Here is a 22,803-nt window from a genome sequence, read left to right as displayed (position 1 = left end):
ATGTACCAAGTCAAAATAATTTATTTTTGTAAAAAATTTAATAAAAAAAAAATGGAATGTATTTAATTTGTAGAATTATTCGGTTCACCAAAAATTTAAAAATTAAATGGTCTATGCAAATATTTGTAAAAGTAATCATTTAGCAAACCACGGAAAATTCGCCAATTATTTGTAACATACATTAATTGATTGGATAATTGTCAGCTTATGATGGCATTGATAAATACACATTTCGAAATTCAGCTTATTATGTCAAGTCTAATAAATTTTTCCTCTACGAATATTATCGTATATTTCACCTCACGCACGATATATTTCACAGAGTCTCAGGACATTTTTGCGAGTATGGAACGAAAAAGAATTCTTTTAAATGATAGTATATTAGTCAAGACCAAAAATTTTCCGAGCCCTGTAGAGAAAGAAAAGGTGATACTCGTTAGAAAAACTGAAAATAAATTATAACAATTATATTATCGCTGGAATTATATAATCAGCAGCTAAATCGGTCTTAAAATTATTTTGATTATATTTCTCAATGTTTTCACATTTAAAAATTGGCGAAAAAATGAGATGACTTCTATATTAATACATTGATTTAATATTTCTGACTTTTACAAAAATTTATTTCAAAGTTTTTTAGTACGTAAATTAAATGATTTTGAAGACGATAAGTACATTAAAAACAGACAAAACAAATGAATCAGTTTCGATTAAATCCTTTTCAGAACTCATTCAAAATTTTAGATATAGAATTCAAAGTTTGAATAAAGGAAATTAATTCGTCTTTTTCCTCGCTTAAAAATTTATAAAATATCAGCAAATTTCTTCCCCGAGCAATAATATCTTATGTATTTGGAATTCCTGTGTGATATTGGTATCAAATAGTAGGGTGCAATAAGGAACATTTGAAAGTATGCATAAAGCTTGATTTGTTTGATTCAATTCTTACGTATGTTTATTTGACTATGTTCACAACTCACTAACACAAAAGTAAAAAGTAAAAAAAGCAATAAATAATTTAACAACCAATTGAGATTCTTTTAACACCGAATAATTCTATATTAATAAAATGAATACTGATTCGAAAGAAAAAAAAACACTTAAAAATAAAAATAAAAAACAATCAAAAATTCTCAAAAAAAAAATCCACTATTCATAAACAGGCGTATTCGTGATCTTTCCGTCATTAAACAATTGATAATATTTTGAATATATAACAATATACTGAAATGCATCTGGCTATTTTGAACAAAGCCATACATACATCTACATCTAAAACCAAAATCTGGCAAACCCATACCATCGTAAATCCACTGTATAAGAACATCATATTTTATACCTGCTACACAAGTAATACAATCATTCTGAAAACATTATCGTGTTCTAAATAAATTAGAACAATGTTTGGTAGATTAATTCACTTTTATTTTCTTTCTTAGCTTACTACTGTTGGTGTCCTTATTAAAGGTTGTATAATGTTTTATCTAAAAAGGACAATAAAAAGAATTATAAGTTTTACCAATGTCATTCACATAGATTTTATTTCGAAGTGCTTTTCCTCTATAAACCTAATGGTGTAAATTTGTTTAACCTAATAGATTATTTAACAGCTGTCAGCAAAGAAGAAATTTTCACCTAGACCAGCAAAAGGATTTCAGAAGAATCAGATCTATTTATCCGACTGCGCGACGCAAAGGAGTGGTAATGAGTCCATTTATATTCGCTCGAATATAAATGGATGAAGAAAGTTGGCTAACTACGTTAAGTATCATAGACAAATCGATTAACATAAGAATCATTAAAATTTGGCCACGCGTTTGGTCTCTAAAGCGCCACGAAATATCAAATATATACTTTGCGTCACAAAATGTGCACGTGTTTTACCATTTTAAGTGATATTACTAATATCACTAATATCACTTAGAATGGTAAAACGCATGCACATTTTGTGACGAAGAGATACATAGGCTGAAAATGAAAGTCGACAAAACTTTCATTTTCAGTCTATGTTGAGTGGGGGATCATTGAATTGGTATTTGAAAATACAAACTAAAAAAAGTAAATTAAAAATCAAGAAACCCGACTGTGTTAAATAAAAACTGAAAAGAAAAAAACAATTCCAGTAGTTTATTCGAATTTCGTAATTAAAATTTTTTTCGTTTAATCAAAATTTTTCAATAAATAGTTGTCTTTTATAAAAATTCGCCGTAATTAAAAACTGAAAATACAAAATACAGAGTCGTAAACGAGTAAATGAGTATTTTCCAAAATAATATTAGAAATCGCTCCGAAATATCACTTTTTGCATACAATTTCAACGATATTTCAAAAATAATTCATTCAATCGTTAAATGAACCTGATTTTTTTATATTTTAGGCCAAAACCATCTTATGCACTTTTTACCAAATTTTGTACAAAAAGTCGTTTGGGATTTTTTTTCAAAGAGGCTATGTTGAATTGTCTTGGAATGATTCTAGAAATTAAGCTAATGACGTTTGTATGTTTTTATGATTGTGTTAAACGACTGAATAAATACTTACTTTCATGAAGAATAATAAAAATTAATTGCCCTATTAACATCATAGTCTGCAGCTAAAGCCACTTGAATTAATTCATCTCTACCAGCATGTTCTCCAACTATATCACGTAACTGTGCAATACATGATTCTAAACGAGCTGAATCATGAGTTAACGGTAATTCTTCCATAGATTCTTTATCTACAGAATTCAACTAAAAAATTATATTAAAATTGTACAATAAATATTCTCGATTTACTTCATAAATATAACATACAATACATACATCAGGATTAACTCGTAAATTAGCGGTCATTTCTTCAATTCCCGTTAAATTTGGTTGTTGTGGAAATATATCATCTACGGAATCTGCTGAAATACTGTTATTTATTGGACGGGATGATGAAGGACGGGCCCATAATGCCAATTCATACAATTCGGCTTGAAGTTCATTTGGTAATTCACCAAATAATTCACTATCAAGTACACTTGGATGTTGAGATATATAATTGGTGCAAGCAGTCTAAAAAATTTTTAAATATGAAAAAAAAAACTTAGTGGCCACAAGAAAAAAAAAACATCGTAACACAGACTATTTTGCAGATAATATTATATTTACAAACGCTTGAATAGTACATTAAGGAGGAATACTTTAACTAACGGAGATAAGACACTTAAAGATGATCAAGAATTAGGCAGCCTGTGTAGCGATAATCCCCAAAAATAATTTGGGGCAAAGTGTCAACATTAATTTACCCTAAAAAAAGTGTAGAAAAATAGGTCGGTAACATAAGAAAAAGACACGTCAATAGAAGACTATCGTCTAGGACCCTAACTTGATTACTGATGTAAATTTTGCAGCCAATAATCTTAATTAGCCGTTCAGTTAACAGCTAGACAATTGACTTGGATCGATAACGTTTAACTACTTGCCTAGCCTAATTTAAATATAGTTCCACTTTTTACTATCTGGCGATGAAACCCACACACTGTCAATATTTTGGCAAGGAACAATTTTGATGTTGTTTCTCAAAGTTTGATTGCGTAAAAAAAAGTGCAATGGAAGAGTTTTGTGACAAAAAGTTGGAACTGAGTATGTTACTATTAAAATCTGGTTTTCACTGCAAGAGTTACAGAACTCAGATACAAACTATGGTGACGAAATTTCAGAAAATCCAATTTCTTTGCGAGAGGCTGTGGTAAAAGTCAGTCATCTAGATGTGCCTGTTTTAAAATAAGGTTTTTTGTGGATCCAAATCCAATGGAAGTTTAACAGTAACAAATAATATATTAATTACATACATGTGTACTTTGTTATTGAGTTACGCTATTTGATCTCATGATTACCAAATAACAATATGTAATATATTTTAATTATGTAAATAAACAATTTCTAAAGTCAGAAATTTTTGTGGTTCAATAGTACCCAATATCAGCCAGTTCATTAAATGTTGTATTAGACGCTTGGGATGAATATCGTTCAGTTCGTTAGTTGAACGGCACCATTTAGTAAAAAAGCTAGGATGTTAACTGGACGGCTAATTAAGCTAGTTGACTGCGACTTAAACATGCAACAGTAAATTTATTCAGAGAAGCGAGATAATTTTCACAAAAGGTTGATTAGAAAAAATATACTTACTTTCAATTGTTTAGCATTGAATTGATCTGCCATACTTAAAAAATATAATACTGAATCATCATCAATATAACGTTTAAGTCCTTGTTCACACGCTAATTTTAACAAATCCAATTCATATCCATCACTTAACATCATTAAATCAGCTAATTGTTCGTTAGTTAATGTTTCCGGTACTAATTTTCCACTATACAAATAATCTAAGAATACACGAAATAAAAATAAACTTGTATCATGTATGACAATTTTTTTATTAATCGCTTCACGCATTCCTGATAATAATGCACGTCGAAACCAATCACAGCGTGCAGCTACTATAACACGATGTGTACTAATTGTTGCTTTCTCCATATTTATTGATGTGATTGATGAATCGTTTGTGGCAGTTGACGTTGGTGTTGAAGTATTTAGTAAGGATGATGTCAATGATTTTTGTGCACCTTCAGGCGATTGTGTGCTTTCATCCAAATTGAAGCATACTTCAAATTCCATATCAGCATCTTTCCCTGATCGTAATAATTGTAAGGCTTTTTTTGATAAATAAGAGTTATTTGATGTGGGTGGTGTACAAAGAGATTCAACTAAATTTAGCTGCAACAAAAATTACAAATTTGTAACACTTTCAAAATTCAATCAAGAAAATGAAACGGGTAGAATACAAAGATCCTCTTAAAAAAACCGTAAAATTTCGAAAAACTTTTTATTTTTTAATTTTCTTGAACTTCTATCTAAGCTAATTTTATCATATCGAAAACGATTCGACCAGATAAAACTTTTGGGTCAAAATTGCCATAATGATTTGCAATCATAAAATCGTAATAATTCGATAAAATGTTAACCTCAATCTTAACAAAAGCTTCGTTTAAGCTAATTTTAACATGGTGAAAACGATTCCATCGGACAACTTACATAAAATATAATAGTGTTAATAATAATAATTAAACATAACAGGGTTACCGAAAATGTGTCCCTAGCACCCAAACAAAGGGGTCCTCGGTGCCCCCTTGTGTCACCCGAAGGCGAGTTGCTTCCGGGTGAGAGATGTTATGCTAGCTTCTCAGTCGGGATTTTTCCCAAGATTGATGGATTCAAGAAATTTACCATCAAAGTGATACCTTTAATTTTATTAATCATTTATACTTGGTCATTTTTGAGAGTGAGGATTAAGAAAGAAAAAAAATAGATTACCTTATAGCCATGTTGTTTTGGGGTAGAATTGGTATCAGTCTGATTCACAGCACTATCTTCGTTATATCCAGAACAATGTGTTGGATCTAATAGACCCAATATCACAAGTGATTGTGTAAAGGCATCTCGTTGAACAATTTCACATAATTTTGTTAAAACATCTTGCAATGCTTCACGATGTGACACAAATTTGTGTAAAACAGCTGCCTGTAAATAGAATTTTTATTTAGTTTTATCAAAATTGTGTAATCTCAGAGTTTAATTTACTTACAACTTTACTCGTTCCAACTTTAAAACAAAATTTAAATTCACGCCATTCTAATTTTTCATCAAGTGCAGCTGTTACTTCTTCTAATCTTAGTAAAAATATTGGTAATTCTTCAATCAATTGCTCTAAGTTTCGTGATACTGATCGAATTTTTTGACTTCCTGTCATATCATTAAAGTTCTCTCTGGAATATATTTTAAATATTGAATTCGAACTTCATTTTGATCGAAGAAAGAACACTTCCCATAGTTATAGTCTACCATAAATGGAAAATTTGATAAACTAAAACATTGGTCTGTGCTATGCTAGACTACTAGGGAAATAATGCTGAAAATCTGTTTTTTTGCGTTTATTTCACTTCTCGTAAAACCTAAAAGGTACATGGATCGATGGAGACTTTTTACAGTACCACAGAGACAGATTATACGGCAAAGTAGGCACGTGCCTGCAGGCGCGAGGTTACAAAGAAGCACACGCGGAAACATTCAGAGTGGCAGTTTACTTAGTAATTATAGATTGAACTTCAAATGAGACGAGAATTGTACAGCAATTTTGACAGTAAATTTTCGTTTTTAAGCAATTTGATCAATTTGAACACTGAAGAAGTTCAAAATAGAGCAAGTATGTTAGTAAAGATGTATTCTAATGATTTAGAAAAATGCTAATGAATTTATCCAACTACGTTCTTATTTAATAACGGTAACTCGAGTCGGAGCAACTGCATCGAACATCCAACGCGATTTTGCAAGTTCTAAGAAATAAAGAACTTGAAACTAAAGAACTAAAAGAAAAATATTTATTGATAGATTTTTAATACGATAGGCACTAAATTTTGGAACTGCCTTCGGGTGCAAAAATTCTTAAATTGCCTCTGCAGTCCCATAAGAACATTAATAAAATTTTGTACAAAAAAACAAATTTCCGGAAATTTTTTCGAAGTTAGACTATTATAAACAAATTATGTTTAATATAAACAAATAACCGGATAAAACAAGTGTAAAATTTATATTTTTTTAAATGAAACATACCTTTTATGTAAAAGCAATCCCAAACTACATGTAACGTGATCATGAAAATCACGTAATTTACACAATTCTCGAATGAAAAATACAGACTTTAAAGATTCTACAATCGGTTGTTCAGTTCTACCACCTTCGGATAGTACATGTATAATTTGATCCAATGCTGTTTTTAACGACAGTATTAAACTTGATAGCTGTTCTAATCCACTATCAATCTATAAAAATCACAATCGAATTATAAAAACCGTTGGAATGAGATGTACTATTAATATTCTTACCTCTGGAATTAAATACGTAGCAACTTCTTGTCTCTGAGCTGCTGACATACTACCAAATGTAGTTTTAACTGCTTGTAAAAATCGATGTAATTGTGACATAAATATTGGTAAACGTGTTTTTGCGTATCGAATTATCTCATGACGTTCATTTTGATTTAACTCCCCTTTTCTCTTTGTGAATAAATCGCACAATAATAATAATTTTGCACCAGCTATGGATAGATAAATAAAATGTAAGATACGGATCAATATTCACGATTTTCGTACCATATTTTATTTATAACTAAATGAATTTATGGGTATTTATAGATCACAAGCCCATGCTGAAATTTTTTGTATAAAATGACCCACCAGGAAACATGTTGAAAAAACATGTTGGTATCTTACCCCTGTACCAGCAAATATATACGGCGTTGCTGGATACTAATTCTGCTTAAATATTCAAAGCGCATTACATCCATATTTTACCTGTACTCATTTGTACCGCGCAAAATTGACGCCATGGTGCTTAAACTTACTTTTACATATAGGAGTATCTTTTTCAACATGTTACCTGGTGGGTCATTTGGTCTATTAGACAAAAATTTCATTTTCTTTTGAAATACACAAAAATGTCTCATCCTTAAGAATTAATCTGTTGATTGCATTGTTTTCATAAAGAGTCAATAATTTTTTAAAATACAAATTTAAAAAAAAAGCTCGAATTGAACTAGCTAAAAATCTTCCACATTCGAAATGTAAATAAATAGGTTGCAACACAATTTTTTCTGCATAGTAACTCCTTTAAAAGAATGGAGGAGAATTCCCAACGAGTTGATACGAAACTTGTGAAGAATTCGCTCGTATTTGTTCTGTTGTTGCGCCAACTTAAGATTCGCCGTTACTTTTACCGCGTTAAGGCATTAAGGAAACGATCTATAAAAATAATCCGTTAAATAAATTAAAACTTTATTGCAACAAAAATATTTCACAATGGCGCGTTTTAGCGCAAACAACGCTAGGAAAGAGAAAATTAGTAAACAAAAATTACCCAAAATTGACCAATTTGTTAGTCAGCCTTCTATAAATAGCTTTAACCCAAATAATTTTGTTGATGACTCAGATAATATGAACACTGTAGTGCTGCTTGAGAAGTCTACTGAATAAGATTTGATAATTATTGCAGTTACTTGATAAATTCTAAGCAATTTAGTTGGGGGCCAGTTTTTTTGCACAAAAGCCTTTGATTTCCTAGTTACGCCTCTGGTTGTTGGTTATTTGAGTTGGTGCTGTGCTAATTTATTTGTAAAATTTATATACAACTTTTATACACAAAAATATATAGGGTGTGTTATTAGTTTGACGAGCGTATTTTACAATACCAATAATAACTCGAAAAATAAGTTATTTTGAAAATAATGCTTTAAACAAAAAGGTTCAATTAAAAACTAACTCATTCTAAACTGATAAGAGACAGAAGAACACTTAGAAAGTTATTCATAATCAAAAAAACAAAATACAAAACTAACTAAATAAATGATTTTGACTTACCAACGGCAGCTTCACGAAAAGATTGTTTTAATACATAAGAAAATTTTGCTGGATTTGAAACTAAATTATCCGACTGAGAGTTTTTCGTGTTAAAGTAATCGATGATTTGTGCACAACATGCATGCATATCACTTACTAAATCAATTATTTCTGAAAAAAAAAATAAAATAAATAAATAAAAGATTATTAAAATATTCTAAATTTTAATTTTAATATAAAACTTACGTTGTTTTAACGCCATATTTTTCAAATATAACTGACAGGATAAACTTAATTTTGCCAATGAAGGATATGGAGTTACTGCTGTCATCACTTGTTGAGCTGTAAGCTCAGACAAATTTGGTGGAAGGCATTCAGCATATAACCAATGTAAAATTGTTCCAAGAACAGGTTCAGGAAGGCCACTAAGTGGAGGCGGCTGACTAGACCAATCAATATCACTAGCAATTAATTGCAAAACGCATGTATGCACTTGAAACTATTTTTGGAGATAAAAATTAATTATTAGTTTTTAATAAAGATTATAGTTTAGAATCCTTTATTTAAAAATATACCCTGCATCCGGTTAACAGCTTAAACATTTTTGAAAAAGAAAGTCAGAAAATTCTGCAGTTATTCCCTCAAAATTACCTTTTGGGGCCAATTATTATAATTATTAGACATCTCATTATTTTAAAGGATGCGAGTATACTTTTGTAATCCAAGATCCTAGCATAATTTACAAACATTTACTTTTTTATTATTATCCGAAGAAATACATAAATCAGAAAAATAGCCGTCTTCTAATGCTGGCAATAATGAAAACGGAACATCCGTACAAGTTTGTGAATTATCTTCATTGACTCGTTTGCAATTCAAAACACACCATCCTTCACACATCATTATCATACTATCACTCCATTCGACATGATCAGTCTTAAAACGAAAAAAAGGAAATTAATTTTTGATAATTAAGGGTCATACACGGACAATAGAATGTAATTCCCGAACTATACAATATATTTATATATACAGGGTGCTTTTATAACTTGACATATGCGTGAAACTCGAAAAATAAGTTTAATCGAGGAATTGCTTCAAACGAAAATTGTTACTTTTAAAGGCACACATCTTATACGGGTATTGAATTCAATTGAAGTTTTTTAGTTCAATTAAAATCTCACTCTACTTCCTAACTGGAAAACATTAGAAGAACACTTTTAAAATGGTCTTTATGGAAAAACAAACCACTTTTATTGGAAAATTTTTTTTATGATTTAAAGTATTCATCTATCTATTACCAAGGATTGAATAGAGTGAGCTTTTCATTGAGTCTAAAAACCTGGGTAAAATTTAATGTCTGTGTAAAAAGTGTCCTTATAGACATTCCCAAAATCGCTCCGAAATAAATGTTTTCATTTGATGATATCTAAAAAACTAATCACCCTATTATTAAATTAATTCGATTTTTTTTTTTGGGATCAAAATTACACTCTTGAACAAGTTTTATCAAATTTCGGACAAACATTTTTTTGTGATATCCTCGATTTTTTTCAAAAGGACTCCGTGGAAATTACAAAGAAACAGGAACATTTTTTTGGTCTCCTATTTGAACACAAATCATTTTCTAGAGTAATTTAGATCCAAAAAATGCAAAAATTTAACGCTTGGGTGTGTATTTTCTGAAATGTCTTCGAAAATCGTATACGAAGGTCCAGATCTCGGAGCAATCGATCTAAGAAATTTGTCGCTAATTCGAAAAATGAGATTTTCGTGTTTTTTTTTTTTAAAGAAAAACCAATATCCAGTTATTGTGAAAAATCAGATTGACAGAAAGGGTCAAACAGAAATAGATTTTTAGAACTTTGATCAGTTTTAAGAGTATACAAAAATCTGTGCTTAAAAACTTTAAACATTATCTTATCTCTATTAAGTCTGTGGAATCAATTTATCTTAAAATTCTTACTCGAAATTCGATGACATGCCCAGCATAGGCACCAAAACGTAAATTAAATACCATAGTCGATGTACTGTAAATTTCATAGGTCTCACATTTACATAAAGGAGTTTGTTTTGCTTCTTCTGGTACATTATACCAAGTTACGTCACCGGTTTCATCCAAACGAAATCTTACACTAAAATCGTAATTACAATTAAAATTATAAAAATAATGATGAAATGATATAAAATTACCCTTCAAGTTCATTTATATCGGTTGGATTTCCAGGTGATATACAACTCGTTATCTAAAAACAAGTTAAAAGTTTGACGTTTATTTACGCCCATACTAAAATGTCAAAGTTGATATTAAAATTGTACGCAAGTATATTAGAAAATCTTAAATATATATAAATTATTTAAAATATGTTTAAAAGAATTTAAATAATTGATTTTATACAAATACAACACTAGATTTTATGGAAATACTCATTATTTTCTATACCTCCCATGTTCCAATGAAAATTTGAGCGGCCATCATACCATTACAACAATGGTTCTCAAAATTTTAAATTTAATGTTATTTGGATAATAAAACTTTTCAGCAAACTTTAACTTCCATTTATTTATTTTTTAAATATTAAAATATTAATAATACTGAGTTTATATTTGTAAATATTTGAAATACGTATATATTTTACATTTAATTGGAATGCAAATAGAAAAATGAAACATGCTGCTGACACAAGCATTAAAATGAGTGTAAATACAGTGGAAAAATTTTAATACATAGAAAAATGATTGTGCGCATTCAAGAATTTTCGTTTTCGAACGTATAAAGGCATTGGTATTTTCAAAGTTTCGTTTTTCTAAAGTTTATTAATATTTCCTTCTTTTGGTATTGCCAATAAAAGCGGTGGGGAATTACTCAAGGGAAATTTTTTTAATGTACGCTCTCAAACGTTTTTTAAAATAGCAATCGAATAGAAAAGTTCAAAACATTCTTTTGTGCTAAATTGTATCGGGCAGGCAACATGATAATTCAAAAAGCATGTTTGCCCTTATTATTTTTGATTGATTTGTTTAAAATACCAGTATTTGCATAAAGTTTAAATTCAAATGATTTGTAATTAGACATTTGAGTTATGAATCTTATGTTTTGCAACTTTTTAGCATATATATTGCTAATCCATGCAAAAATTTGGCTAAAAGTTTCATTACTGTAGCTGATTTTTTTTGTTCCTCATCAACGAGAGGTTTCCTCCACCTATCATGCATTATTCTATCTAACACGGCCAAAAAGTTTATTTTACAGCTAATATTAACCACAGCTATTTTCATTTATCCAGCGTTTTATGTCTAGGAAAACAATAAACCTGCTAGGGTTATAAGAATAAGTGGGATTGGTTAGATTAATTTATACCGTACATCCTATAATAATATACCAAATGCTCAATCTGAGACCCCTTCTAACATGAAGTTCAAAAGGCCACTTAAAATTTTTTGCTCATCTGAAACGAATGCAGTCAGAAGAAATATATCCTAACTTACCAATCAATTTGCGAAATTTATGGCTTGTTGGAAGATGATGTTCATTGCGAGACCTTAAGGGAATAAACTGAAGAAAGGCAAAATTTCTGGTTCTGAACATAAAATGTATCAACTATTGGCTATGTTTATTTTCTTGTGGTTTTGTCAATATCAAATAGGCGCTTGGCTAAGATAAAAGTTTTTTAGAATTTTTTACTATGTTAAGGGGTATTTTCATGCTGACGCTTGACACTGAGTGTCAAAATAGGTCACGTGGTAAGTTTCGAAATATTGACTTTCGATATATTTTGTTTACAATTTGACGCTGAAATTGGACATAGCTCTATTTTTTTCAGCTACGGTCAAGCGTTATCATCAGGTTACATCTTTAAACCTTCTGCCCGAAACATCAACGGTAACGAATCGTAATTTAAGATTAAAATGTAAGTTTTGTAATGACCAAGTAATACTTCTGATGCTACTTTTATTGATCTATGCTATATACTACTACAAGTCTATGACTTTGTCTGTGATACTAATAGACCTTTTCATATTAAAAAAATGATTACCGGAAAGGGGATCCTTTGAAATTTTTATCGGATTTGGATGATAGAAAAATTGAAAGAAACATTAAACTTGAAAGAGAATTAAAAAAAAATAACGGAACTTCAAAGGAAAATGAGACAGCGGATCATGTACGAATTAAAGAAGAAATCGGCATAGAGCAAGTACTTATTAAAGAGGACATAGTTGAAGAAGATGATGAACAAGTGAATATGAACTAATTACGACGAATTCACGTGGTAGAGTTTGAAAGTAAAATTGATTTCGTTTAAAAAATAATTTATTTGTTGAAAATCCATTTTTGCCAAGGTTTATGAATATAGTTTGGTCACCATTGTTTGTAATTAACAGAATTGTTATTTTAGTCAAACTTTGTTTTCTTAAAATATCTAACTCCTCAATGTTTGCGCCAAATTTACTTATTGCACTCAAATTATTATGAGCGTACAGAATTCTCAAATTGATTGGTTTGTGATCAAGCAACCAAGAATCGTCGTAATATCTATGCTTGTCTTGTTGATATTTCTGAAATTAAATGTTTTTATATACATAATAGACCTTTTCATTTTAAAAAGTGATCATCTTTTGTTTCGGACAGTTTGTTAAAAAACTAATGTGATAAAATGAATAACAAATATCCTGTATCTTTGTTATCCAACTTATTACTGTCTGTTCGAAACAATAATGAATCGTAATTGAAATGAAATACTTTAAAATATTTTGCGGGTACGATCGATGTACCACATTTAGTAAAATTTGTACGTAATACTTTACTTAAGTGTGGTTTGTTGTTAGATGAAGAAACAATAGTAAATTCTTCAAAATTGGCAGCCTATATGTATACCCTATGTAAGTATTACACCTGATATGGTCCGTGGTCCTTGGTCCATCTATCTATAGCCCATTACATGCATTGCCAATTGCATATAAATAATAAGTTATTCAGTATGAAATATATTCTTATAAAATATTTTGTGAGCTTAGTAATTTAGATACAAGTGTTGCAAAAATTATTTTTTTGTATTTTTAAAAAAAATTTATTATTATTATACCTAATAAAATTAATTTATATAAAAAATAGAATACTAATTTTTTTAATAATTATAAATTAAAAGTAAGAAAATAATAATAATAATATTTATTATAGAACCTGGGTCAAAAAAATTGATGAGTTGAATCGAGTTGGCCAAAATATTATGATTCATTTCTAATTTAAAATAAATATAAAAACTGCATTTATCTATTTAGTTTTGATATATAATTGAATTAATTAACTTCGATTAAGTATAAAATTGTTTATTATTACACGAGAAAAATTTTTTTCAAATCGTTCGCATTTTACATTCTTTAAAGTTTAATTAAGTGTAGTTTTTCTCCAGGTGATAGCAATAAATTTATTTAAAGAAAAAATATATAATTTTTTATTGCTTGAATTTTTATAGGAACGTTATTTCACTATGAAATATTTATTATATTATAGAAATAAATAAATAATTTAATTTATTATACCATGCCAATGCGTATGTTGTTTTCAGGGGATTAAAACATTAAAAAAATACGTATTTTGATTAATTTTAATGATAAAAAATGTACATTAATATTAATTTATTTAATTCGATTAAAATTACATTTATAGATAATATTCTTAGAACATTATTAAAGATTTTATGTCCCTAATCCTTATACTGTTGTCCACTTCCATTATGCAAAAAAATAAAAACAGTGTGAAAAATTCACAATAAAATACATAATTCAAATTATACAGCTTTTATAGCCCTGTTCTAAAAGTTATAATTAAAACAATAAAACTTTCAATACTCAATTTTCAAAACATGATCATAATCTTTAGAAATGGATCTATCCAAGGTCAAATTTCAAAATTGAAAATAAACATGATAAAATTAGAAAATTTATATAGCAAAAAATGCACCAGAAAGGAGATATAAAGGCGATCTATTTATTAATTTTGATGCACTTTACTTTCCATCTTTGATGCACTCGAAAGTGCATAGTATTTTGAAACAAATCCGTTGCAGCTTTTAGTACAAGGTATACTAAGTTTAGTCCCAAGTTAGTAACACTTAAAAATATTGATGCTACCAACAAAATTTTTGTATAGATGTACATAGAATCACCTAATTAGTCCATTTCCGGTTGTCTGTCCGTCTGTCTGTCAACACGATAACTAAAAAACGAAAAAAGACATCAAGCTGAAATTTTTACAGCGTATTTAGGACGTAAAAAGTGAGGTCGAGATCGTAAATGAGCAACATAGGTCAATTGGGTCTTGGGTCCGTAGGACTCATATTGTAAACCGTTAGAGATAAAACAAAAGTTTAAATGTAAAAAAATATTCCTTATAAAAAAATAAACAACTTTTGTTTAAAACATTTTTTCGTAAACATCACTGTTTACCCGTGAGGTTGCAAATTAGGCACAAATTGTATAGTATGTATTATATGGGAATATATAGCAGTTATGTATGTGTGACATGTATGCATGTGTAATGTGATAGTCATCAACACTGTCTATACATGGTATTTCAACAATTAACTCAGTCAATTGTTTTCACTTGTTTGTTTTATAATTAATCGGTCTTGATGGGGGACATTTAAAAATAACAAAGTTTATACGCCAAATTTCAGCAATAAATAATGACATAATTGGCAAAGAAATTTCGTAAAGGGTTTAAAAAGTCACGAATGCAAAAACTTGTGAAGCAAAAGCTTGGTAGATATAATTTTTAATAAAACCAACAAAAATACCTATTTTTGTCACTTAAGTATTATCTTGGTAGAATCAGACAAAGTAAGAGTATTATTACTGCATAATAAACGATATTTTATGTTCTATATTCAATATAGTTCAAGTTATTAATTTCTTAAAAATGAATTATACATTTTTCACAATTGAAAGTTTTAATTTAATTAAATTGCAAGTATAAAAAACGAATTCAGTTTGATTCAGTATTATAAAAGTTAGAAACGTTATTACCATTAAACAATTAACATAATTAGTTTATACTTTCTCAGAACAGTTTTAAACAAATTTAAATATAATTATTTTAATTTAATTTATTTTAAGTGCATAAATATAATCTATGATAATCATTTGCTCCAAACGCACAATTACATTTCGGACATTTTCGTTGCCGCGTTTCATATCGTGTACGAAGACAATCCCAACAAAATACATGGAAACATTTTGACAGCACAGCGTCTTTTCGTTTTACTTTACATGATGGACATGTTAATGTCTCTTTATATTCTCGAATTTCTTCCATCATGACTTCATCTAATGATGAACCAGTATATTCCATTTTTTTCATTCGTTCAGCTTTTCGACGTAGCTGTGCGATTTCTTCTTGTAATCTCTTCGTTTTATACGCTTCCGCTTCTAAAGAACTTGTTTTTTCGGCAACAACTTGTTGAGCTTCTTTCATTTGTGAATGATACTTTTCTGCAAGATAAAATTTTTTTAATTTACTTTTCTAAACACATCTTTACAATAAAAGACTAAGAAGTAAAATAAAATAAAATTCTTTAAGCTAAAAATATCCCTGGGATAATGTTTTTTAGGAATATCACGGAAGCTTCTACGAATACATTGATCATGGTGTGATTTCTAATAATTGTTTGGATTACTGTTAGCTCAAATTTTCCAGGACTTCATAAAAACGTCATAAAAAATTCCTCCTGTAATCATTGTTTATTAAATCATTAGAAAGTAATTTTAACTTTGAATCCAACTACCAGTGAACAGAAACACTTAGCGACTGATCTCATTTACAGCACAAAACACAACAGAAAGGAGATATAAAGTCGAAATATTAATGGAAATCTAATTTCGTTTTTCTCACTGATGTGCCCCAAAGGGCTCCAGTTTTTCTTGGGGGTTTCCAAATAATCACCATGTTACTTGAACATGGACTAGAAAAAATCTAATACTGAAAATTTGTTTTTAGTTAGAATAAATTATTATTATTACTATTTGTTTTTATTTTAATTTTGGCCCGTTTTCAATTAAAAGTTTTAATAGTAGAAAGTAAAATTTAGTGCGCCCTTTTTACCTAAATGAAGTTTTAAATCTGCTGCAGATTGCGCCGATTCTATAGCTTTACGTTTATGCATTTCCATAGCTTGCTGCCTTAAAGCTAATTCTTTTTCAACAGTTGCTAATGTATTTTGTAAAATTCGTTCTTTTTCCTCTAATTTTCGAACAACGACATTTGCAGCTTCAACCTGTGCGGTTAACGTTCCAACTTGCTCCTTTAAAACATCTTTTTCTTCTCGAGCTAGTTTATGCAATTGATTCGATTTAATACGTTCAGTCATTAATTTAAAATTTGCATCATCCTTTTCTCTAAGCTGTTGAATTAATCTTGAATTTTGTTCTTGCATATCTTCAAAAGCTTGTCCAGTTACTTCCATTTCATTTAACAAAGCTTCTTCTTCATGAGAACCAACAAAAGGCCTTGAATGATGAACTCCATGCGCAGCACCCCATGCACCATCTCCAGGTGGCTTTTGTAATGCGACTTGTTTTTGTAATTCATATTTTTGCTCTTCAAGTTGTTTAATTTTTCTTAATGCATCTTCATCTGCTAATTTTTTTCGATCTTCTCGTTTACTTTCCTTTAAAATTTAACATATTTTTTATTGTTACATCTATGAAATTTAAAAAAATTTAAGGACTTTTAATACATTGTGCCAAAAAAGACCGTAATTTGAAAAGTCTAGTCATAATCTTGCTTGAACAACCAACTATTTAATTTCACTAGGTGCGATATTTGTACGTACCCATACATTTATTTTAATCGCGTTGGCACGGTAATAAATCCTGCAGTGGGCGGGTTTTTTTTACTAGAAAGGGCAATTTAGGAATTTTAGTATTTTTAAACTTCTTTTTTTTTGTGTATGTGTCTAGAACACTGAAATGACTTTCAATTTTAAATAGAATCATTAAGTGTAAAAAAATTAGAAAAACAAATTTAAAGACGCTGAAGCATAGAAGTGTTATTGCCTCTATGTGCTGAAGTCAAATTACCTTGATCGAAAGATAGTTGTAGATGGGTTCCAAATCCATTTCTAATTTTTAGTGGTTATAAATGTAATTTCACAGTCATTTTAAACTTATTTCCAAAAGCATGAAATGATATGTTTCAGTTTAAAATAGAATCATTCAGTGCAAAATCTTACTAATTGATCCCTTTTACAGAAAATTGTTTTCACTCGTAGGAATGAAGTGAAATTTTCATCTTTCCATTTTCCTAACTTGGTAGCCTCGCTTTAAAAAATTTATTGTAGTAATTACCTGCATTTTTTTCATTTGTTGTCGCATATCTTCTACTTCAGCACGGATTTTTTTCTCGGATGCCATTAATTGTACTTTATCACGCTGCTCTTTACTCACGCCTTTATACATGTCTAATAGTAATTTCATTTCTTTCTGTTCGTTTAAGGCTTTCCTAGAAAAATGTGCAAAGAAAATTAAGTAAAAAAAAAAAAAACCTTATCATTTTTCAAGAAAAAAACTACACATATTAGTCTAGAATTGAAAGAAGATATGAAGTATCTCAAATAATAAAGGAAAAGGAAATAAATAAATAAAATTTAAAATATCTTTATTACTTGAGTTGGGCCTTCAGGTCTCTTACTAATTCAGATTCAGCAATTTTAGCCTCCTTCAAACGTTGCGCTTCACGTTCTTTTTCTGATTTAATTGTACATTCTTTTTTTATAGCACCTTTCTCTTGCTTAACACCTTCTTTCTTTGTTGATGATGGTGACATTACATTCGTTTTATCTTTGTCCCCGTCCATATCGTCAACCTAAAATATAGCATAGTTTTTAAAAAGCAAACAACATAGTTTTTTTTTTCTAATTTGTCTTGTTCCTCTGAAGATTAAAAAAAGGTCTTCTAGATGGCAGGATATATTTGTACCCCCTCCCTTAGTGTTGCCATCTAGCTGATCTTTTTTTAATCTTCTAATTAAAAAGGCTAATTAAAGCATTATATTTTTTAAATAATACCAATAAAAATTTTTAACTAACTACATAAGACAAATTATAAACATTATCATATTATCATTAAATTCGGACAATAATTACATTAATACAATAATTAATAATTCCAGGCCTTTTTCCTCTGAAGATTAAAAAAAGATCCGCTAGATGGCAACACTAGGGAGTACAAATATATTCTGAGAGGATCTTCTTCAGAAAAAAAAGGCTAATTAAATCTTAATTATCTGTACAAATAATAATGACAGAAATTATACCGACTAGATTAGTAATTATTACCACCCTTAATCTTCAACTCTGGAAGTTTTGGGAAAAATTAGTGCAACCAAAGTTCTGTGAGTTAGAGGAGTGCATCTTAAAAAGATTAGGAATTGGATTTAGACTCTCAAAGTCACTTAAAAGTCAACTCAAACTCGTTACTAGTAATATGAAAACATTTTGAATTGAAATCTTGATTTTTTGAAATATGAATAGATTTGGCAGTTACATAGAAAATATAATTTAAAAAAATTTGTATAATTTTATTGATCCAATGTAAAATTAATTAGTTTTTTCTATTTGTTGTATTAAAATAGTGATCAAATACAAACCTCCATATCTTCATCAATTTCTTTTTTCAATGATAGCGACAAATTTTCATCCTTAATTTGCATACTAGGATCACGCGAACTATTCGAATTATCTTCATCTTTAATATCACCACTAATTTCTCCACATCGATTATCTTTACACTCTTGTACGGCTGCTTGTTGTCCCAATTTAGCAGTTAATTCTTCAATTTCTTTGCGTAACCTTGGTATTTCAGAGTTTGCTTCTTTGTATTTACGTTTATAACGGTGCACTTCACCTTTTAATTGTTGTGTATTATTTTGTAACGAGGTAATTAGATGTCGCATCTCTCGATTTATTGGACCTGTCTGTTCATTTGCCGCTAGATTTTGTTCAAATTCAATTCGTAGCATTTCATATTCTTTGCGTAATTGTGCTAACACATCCTCTAATTGCATTACTTCTTGTCGTAATTTTTTTTGGGCCATCAATTCTTCACTCTAAGTTGAAAAAAATTTTAAAATTCAAATGCTGAATCTTGTACTAACAAGACCGATAGTTCTCGAATATTTACGATATCATTGTAAACGTATTAGTTAAAAACAATTTTTTTATTGCCACGTCAAAATAGCTAGATACTTTCGCCGTGATATCGTGAGAATTCGGGAACCGTCGTAAATGTCGGTGGAAACCAAATACGTTAATGATATTTACCTCCATCATTTCAATATTTCTTAAGTGAGCATTTTTAGAAGCTTGAAGTTGAGCTCGGGCATCGTCCAATTGAGTTTTCAATTGCATTGATTCATTGTACAAAACGGAAAATTGTGACTGTAAACATTTATACTCAGTTGTTTCCACTATTACACTTTCCGGTAATTGTCGTATCTAAAAATCATTTTTACACATTTTGATATTATCAAATATTTTGAGCGATTAAATCTACGAAAAACAGTTTAAAAACTTTGTTGTGTATGCTTTTATTATTTTAAAATTAAAAACTTAAGTTTTGTCCCTTTTATTACACCCCGCATAAAACTCAAATGAAATATTGAAAGTATAACTAAAATTTTGGTGCAAGTGTTCATAAAATTACCTAATCAGTTCATTTTTTTCTATCGTTTTTCTAAGAAAGTAGTAGTAGTTTGCGTAGCGATTTTAACAGTCGGGGGCTATTAAAATTTTCCTAAAAATGAGTCCCGAAGTCGCTACGTAAACTACTGGGCTGAAAACAGAATAAACACTCAACTTACATCCATTTTTAATTTTTCAACTTCTTTTAAACATTCCCGATGTTGCATATGTAATTTATCTAATTCCTGTAATCGATTATTAGCCAATTCTTTCCATTCTTCAATTTCTTTATTTAAATCTTCTAATTTTGATTGTGATACACTTGTTGTAACAACACCCTTCTGTTGAGGTGTTTTTTCACTATCACCATGTAATTGATGATAAGTTTTCAATTTTTCAATGGCTTCAGCTAAATGTGTCTCTAATTTATCATTACGGCAACGTATCTTTTCTTGTTCATATTTTAATTCATCAATTTGATTACGCAATTCAGCATTTTCAGTATCTTTAGCCGTTAATGAATCCTGTAATTCAGACATTTTTAAACTAATTGTATGATATTTTTCATGTAAGGATGTGTTTAATGCTTGAAGTTTGCGATTTTCATTTTGCATTTCGATATTCGCTTGTCGAATTGTTTCATCCATTGACGGCGGTGATTCTTCTGTAAAGTATTATTTTAATTTTTAATCGGTTATTCAAGAATGGATTTGTATACGATTTTCGGGTAAACAGTTATTAGCCGACTTCAAACAAAAAAGGAGGAAGTTATCAATTTGATTGTATTTTTTTTTATGCTTGTTATCTCAGAACTTTCGACTGAGTGAACCGATTTTGATAATTCTTTATCTATTTGAAAACTAGTGCTTCCCGTGTGATCCCATTACATTTTGGTCGAGTTCTGATAACGGTATCCATGAGAAAATCATAAAAATCTTAAATTTGCATAAAGTATGCACGGCAAGAGAACGAATAACTCAGTACCACGCCAACCGATTTCGATGATTCTTTTTTTTAGTGATAAATTAGTTAGTGCACTTCAGGTTCACTAAAAATCACAGAGTAAAAAAAACTTTTAACAAAAAGAATACCGACTTCAAAAGAAAAACTTTTACAAAACAAATTAAAATGCACTAAAAAGTTAAAAAAATAATGTTAATATAATGTAGTTAAAATTATTGTTATTTTTGGAGTCGGTGTCAGCCAAGCTAATGAAGCAAACTGTTCTATCACAGTTGTTTCATTGGCTGACACCAACTCCAAAAATACCAATAATTTTATCTACATTATATTATCATTATTTTGTTAACTTTTTAGTGCATTTTAATTTGTTTTGCAAAAGTTTTTCTTTTGAAGTCGGTTTTCTTTTTGTTTTGTAAAGTTTTTTTTATTTTGAGTTAATAATATTTTTATCTATTGTTATTACTTTGTGTGTGATAATAGCTTTTGGACAGGATAATGATCAAAAGTTTAATTCAATTCAAAAGAATTGAAGCTGTAACGAGACGGTCACAATACGTTTCCCTTGTTTTTTCCCTATTTTAAATGAAAAGTCAAACTCACGTCCATCTAATTCTCCCTTCAGAGCTAAAGTAATTTTTTCATTTCTTTGCATAAGACGATCAAAAGCTTGGATTACTTTCGCAACAGCTCTTTTTGATACTTGAACTCGATTTGCCAATTTGTCATCCAATTCTTCTTTATCCCATGTCGATAACTGCATAAGAAATGAAGTGGTAGCTTCATTTTCGTCTGTAAAAATGATTAAAAAATTATTACAAAATTGTTAAGAACGAGTTATTCGAATAAAATACTTTTGTTCTCAGATTCATCAGCAGTTTCCGCATCGAACCGTTGAAGAAGTACTCGAATGTCTTCGTTCAGTTGATTCCAATATCGATTAACAACATTCAACACGGCATCATCTTGTGTTTGACGTTTCTCCAATTGCTCAATTCGTTGGCGTAATTCAGTTTCAGTTCTGTGTCGTTGCTCAATACGCTAAATAAAAAAATATAATTTGAAAATTATAAATGCTACTCAACAAACTTATCAAAATTTGTTTTTAATTTATTTTTGTTTGCCATTTTCGAATACTAACCTGAGCTAGTTTTTTATTTTGGAATTGTAAAACCTTTATATCCATTTCTTCTAATGTGGATATTGGACCGATCAAGTGAGGCTCAAATTGAACCATTTTGATCGGTGGTTGTCCACTAACGTTCTCGTCAGCCGGTCTTTTTGACATTTTTAATTTCTGACAAATAAGTATCTTTTGATAAAAAAGTAACAAATTACTTGAATTATATATAATAATGTGTATAATATTTAGATACGAGTGAATTAATCTATATATTTTAAATAAATCATTACATTTTTCTTAAATAAATTAATATGTTAAAAATTGATTAGTTAAGTTTATTAATTTATATTAAACATAATAAAACTGTACAACGTCTTCCATATACACATTTCGCCATTTTTTACTCTTCTATGAATTGAATTATTTACTAAAATCGACAAGCTTGCGTACTATTATCTTATTGTACAGGGTGAAATATTTAGTATTTGATAACGCTCACGTAAGTACTCCATAATTTTAATGGACAGATGAAAAATTATCTAATTTTATTACATAAAAATTTATAAGAATTAAAGCCGAAGAAAATCCGGGCATCCCAGAATCCGACTAATAAAACAAGGTTA

General features: G+C 29.3%; 2 protein-coding genes across 2 annotated transcripts; both read right to left on the bottom strand.

The window, feature by feature from the left end:
* Positions 1-1,116: 1,116 nt before the first annotated feature.
* On the bottom strand, positions 1,117-10,921 carry LOC123294888. Its single transcript, XM_044876074.1, has 14 exons — positions 10,863-10,921; positions 10,613-10,665; positions 10,386-10,554; positions 9,173-9,355; positions 8,666-8,918; positions 8,441-8,590; positions 6,911-7,122; positions 6,639-6,847; positions 5,614-5,794; positions 5,343-5,549; positions 4,158-4,745; positions 2,805-3,041; positions 2,542-2,732; positions 1,117-1,484 (listed from the first exon to the last, which is right to left on the bottom strand). Exons 1-13 carry the CDS (start codon positions 10,896-10,898, stop codon positions 2,544-2,546), a joined length of 2,667 nt encoding a protein of 888 aa, XP_044732009.1. The 5' UTR covers positions 10,899-10,921; the 3' UTR covers positions 1,117-1,484; positions 2,542-2,543.
* A 4,351-nt stretch (positions 10,922-15,272) lies between these two features.
* Positions 15,273-22,484, bottom strand: LOC123295516 (E3 ubiquitin-protein ligase Bre1). Its single transcript, XM_044876896.1, has 10 exons — positions 22,199-22,484; positions 21,912-22,098; positions 21,661-21,849; positions 20,277-20,761; positions 19,738-19,911; positions 19,065-19,523; positions 18,082-18,281; positions 17,765-17,918; positions 16,521-17,085; positions 15,273-15,910 (listed from the first exon to the last, which is right to left on the bottom strand). The coding sequence occupies exons 1-10, from the start codon at positions 22,343-22,345 to the stop codon at positions 15,531-15,533; spliced, it is 2,940 nt and encodes a 979-aa protein (XP_044732831.1). The 5' UTR covers positions 22,346-22,484; the 3' UTR covers positions 15,273-15,530.
* Between the last annotated feature and the right edge of the window lie 319 nt (positions 22,485-22,803).

This window comes from Chrysoperla carnea, chromosome 3, assembly GCF_905475395.1.
Source record: "Chrysoperla carnea chromosome 3, inChrCarn1.1, whole genome shotgun sequence".
Lineage (NCBI taxonomy): Eukaryota > Metazoa > Arthropoda > Insecta > Neuroptera > Chrysopidae > Chrysoperla > Chrysoperla carnea.
This window is presented reverse-complemented; position numbering and strand designations above follow the sequence as displayed.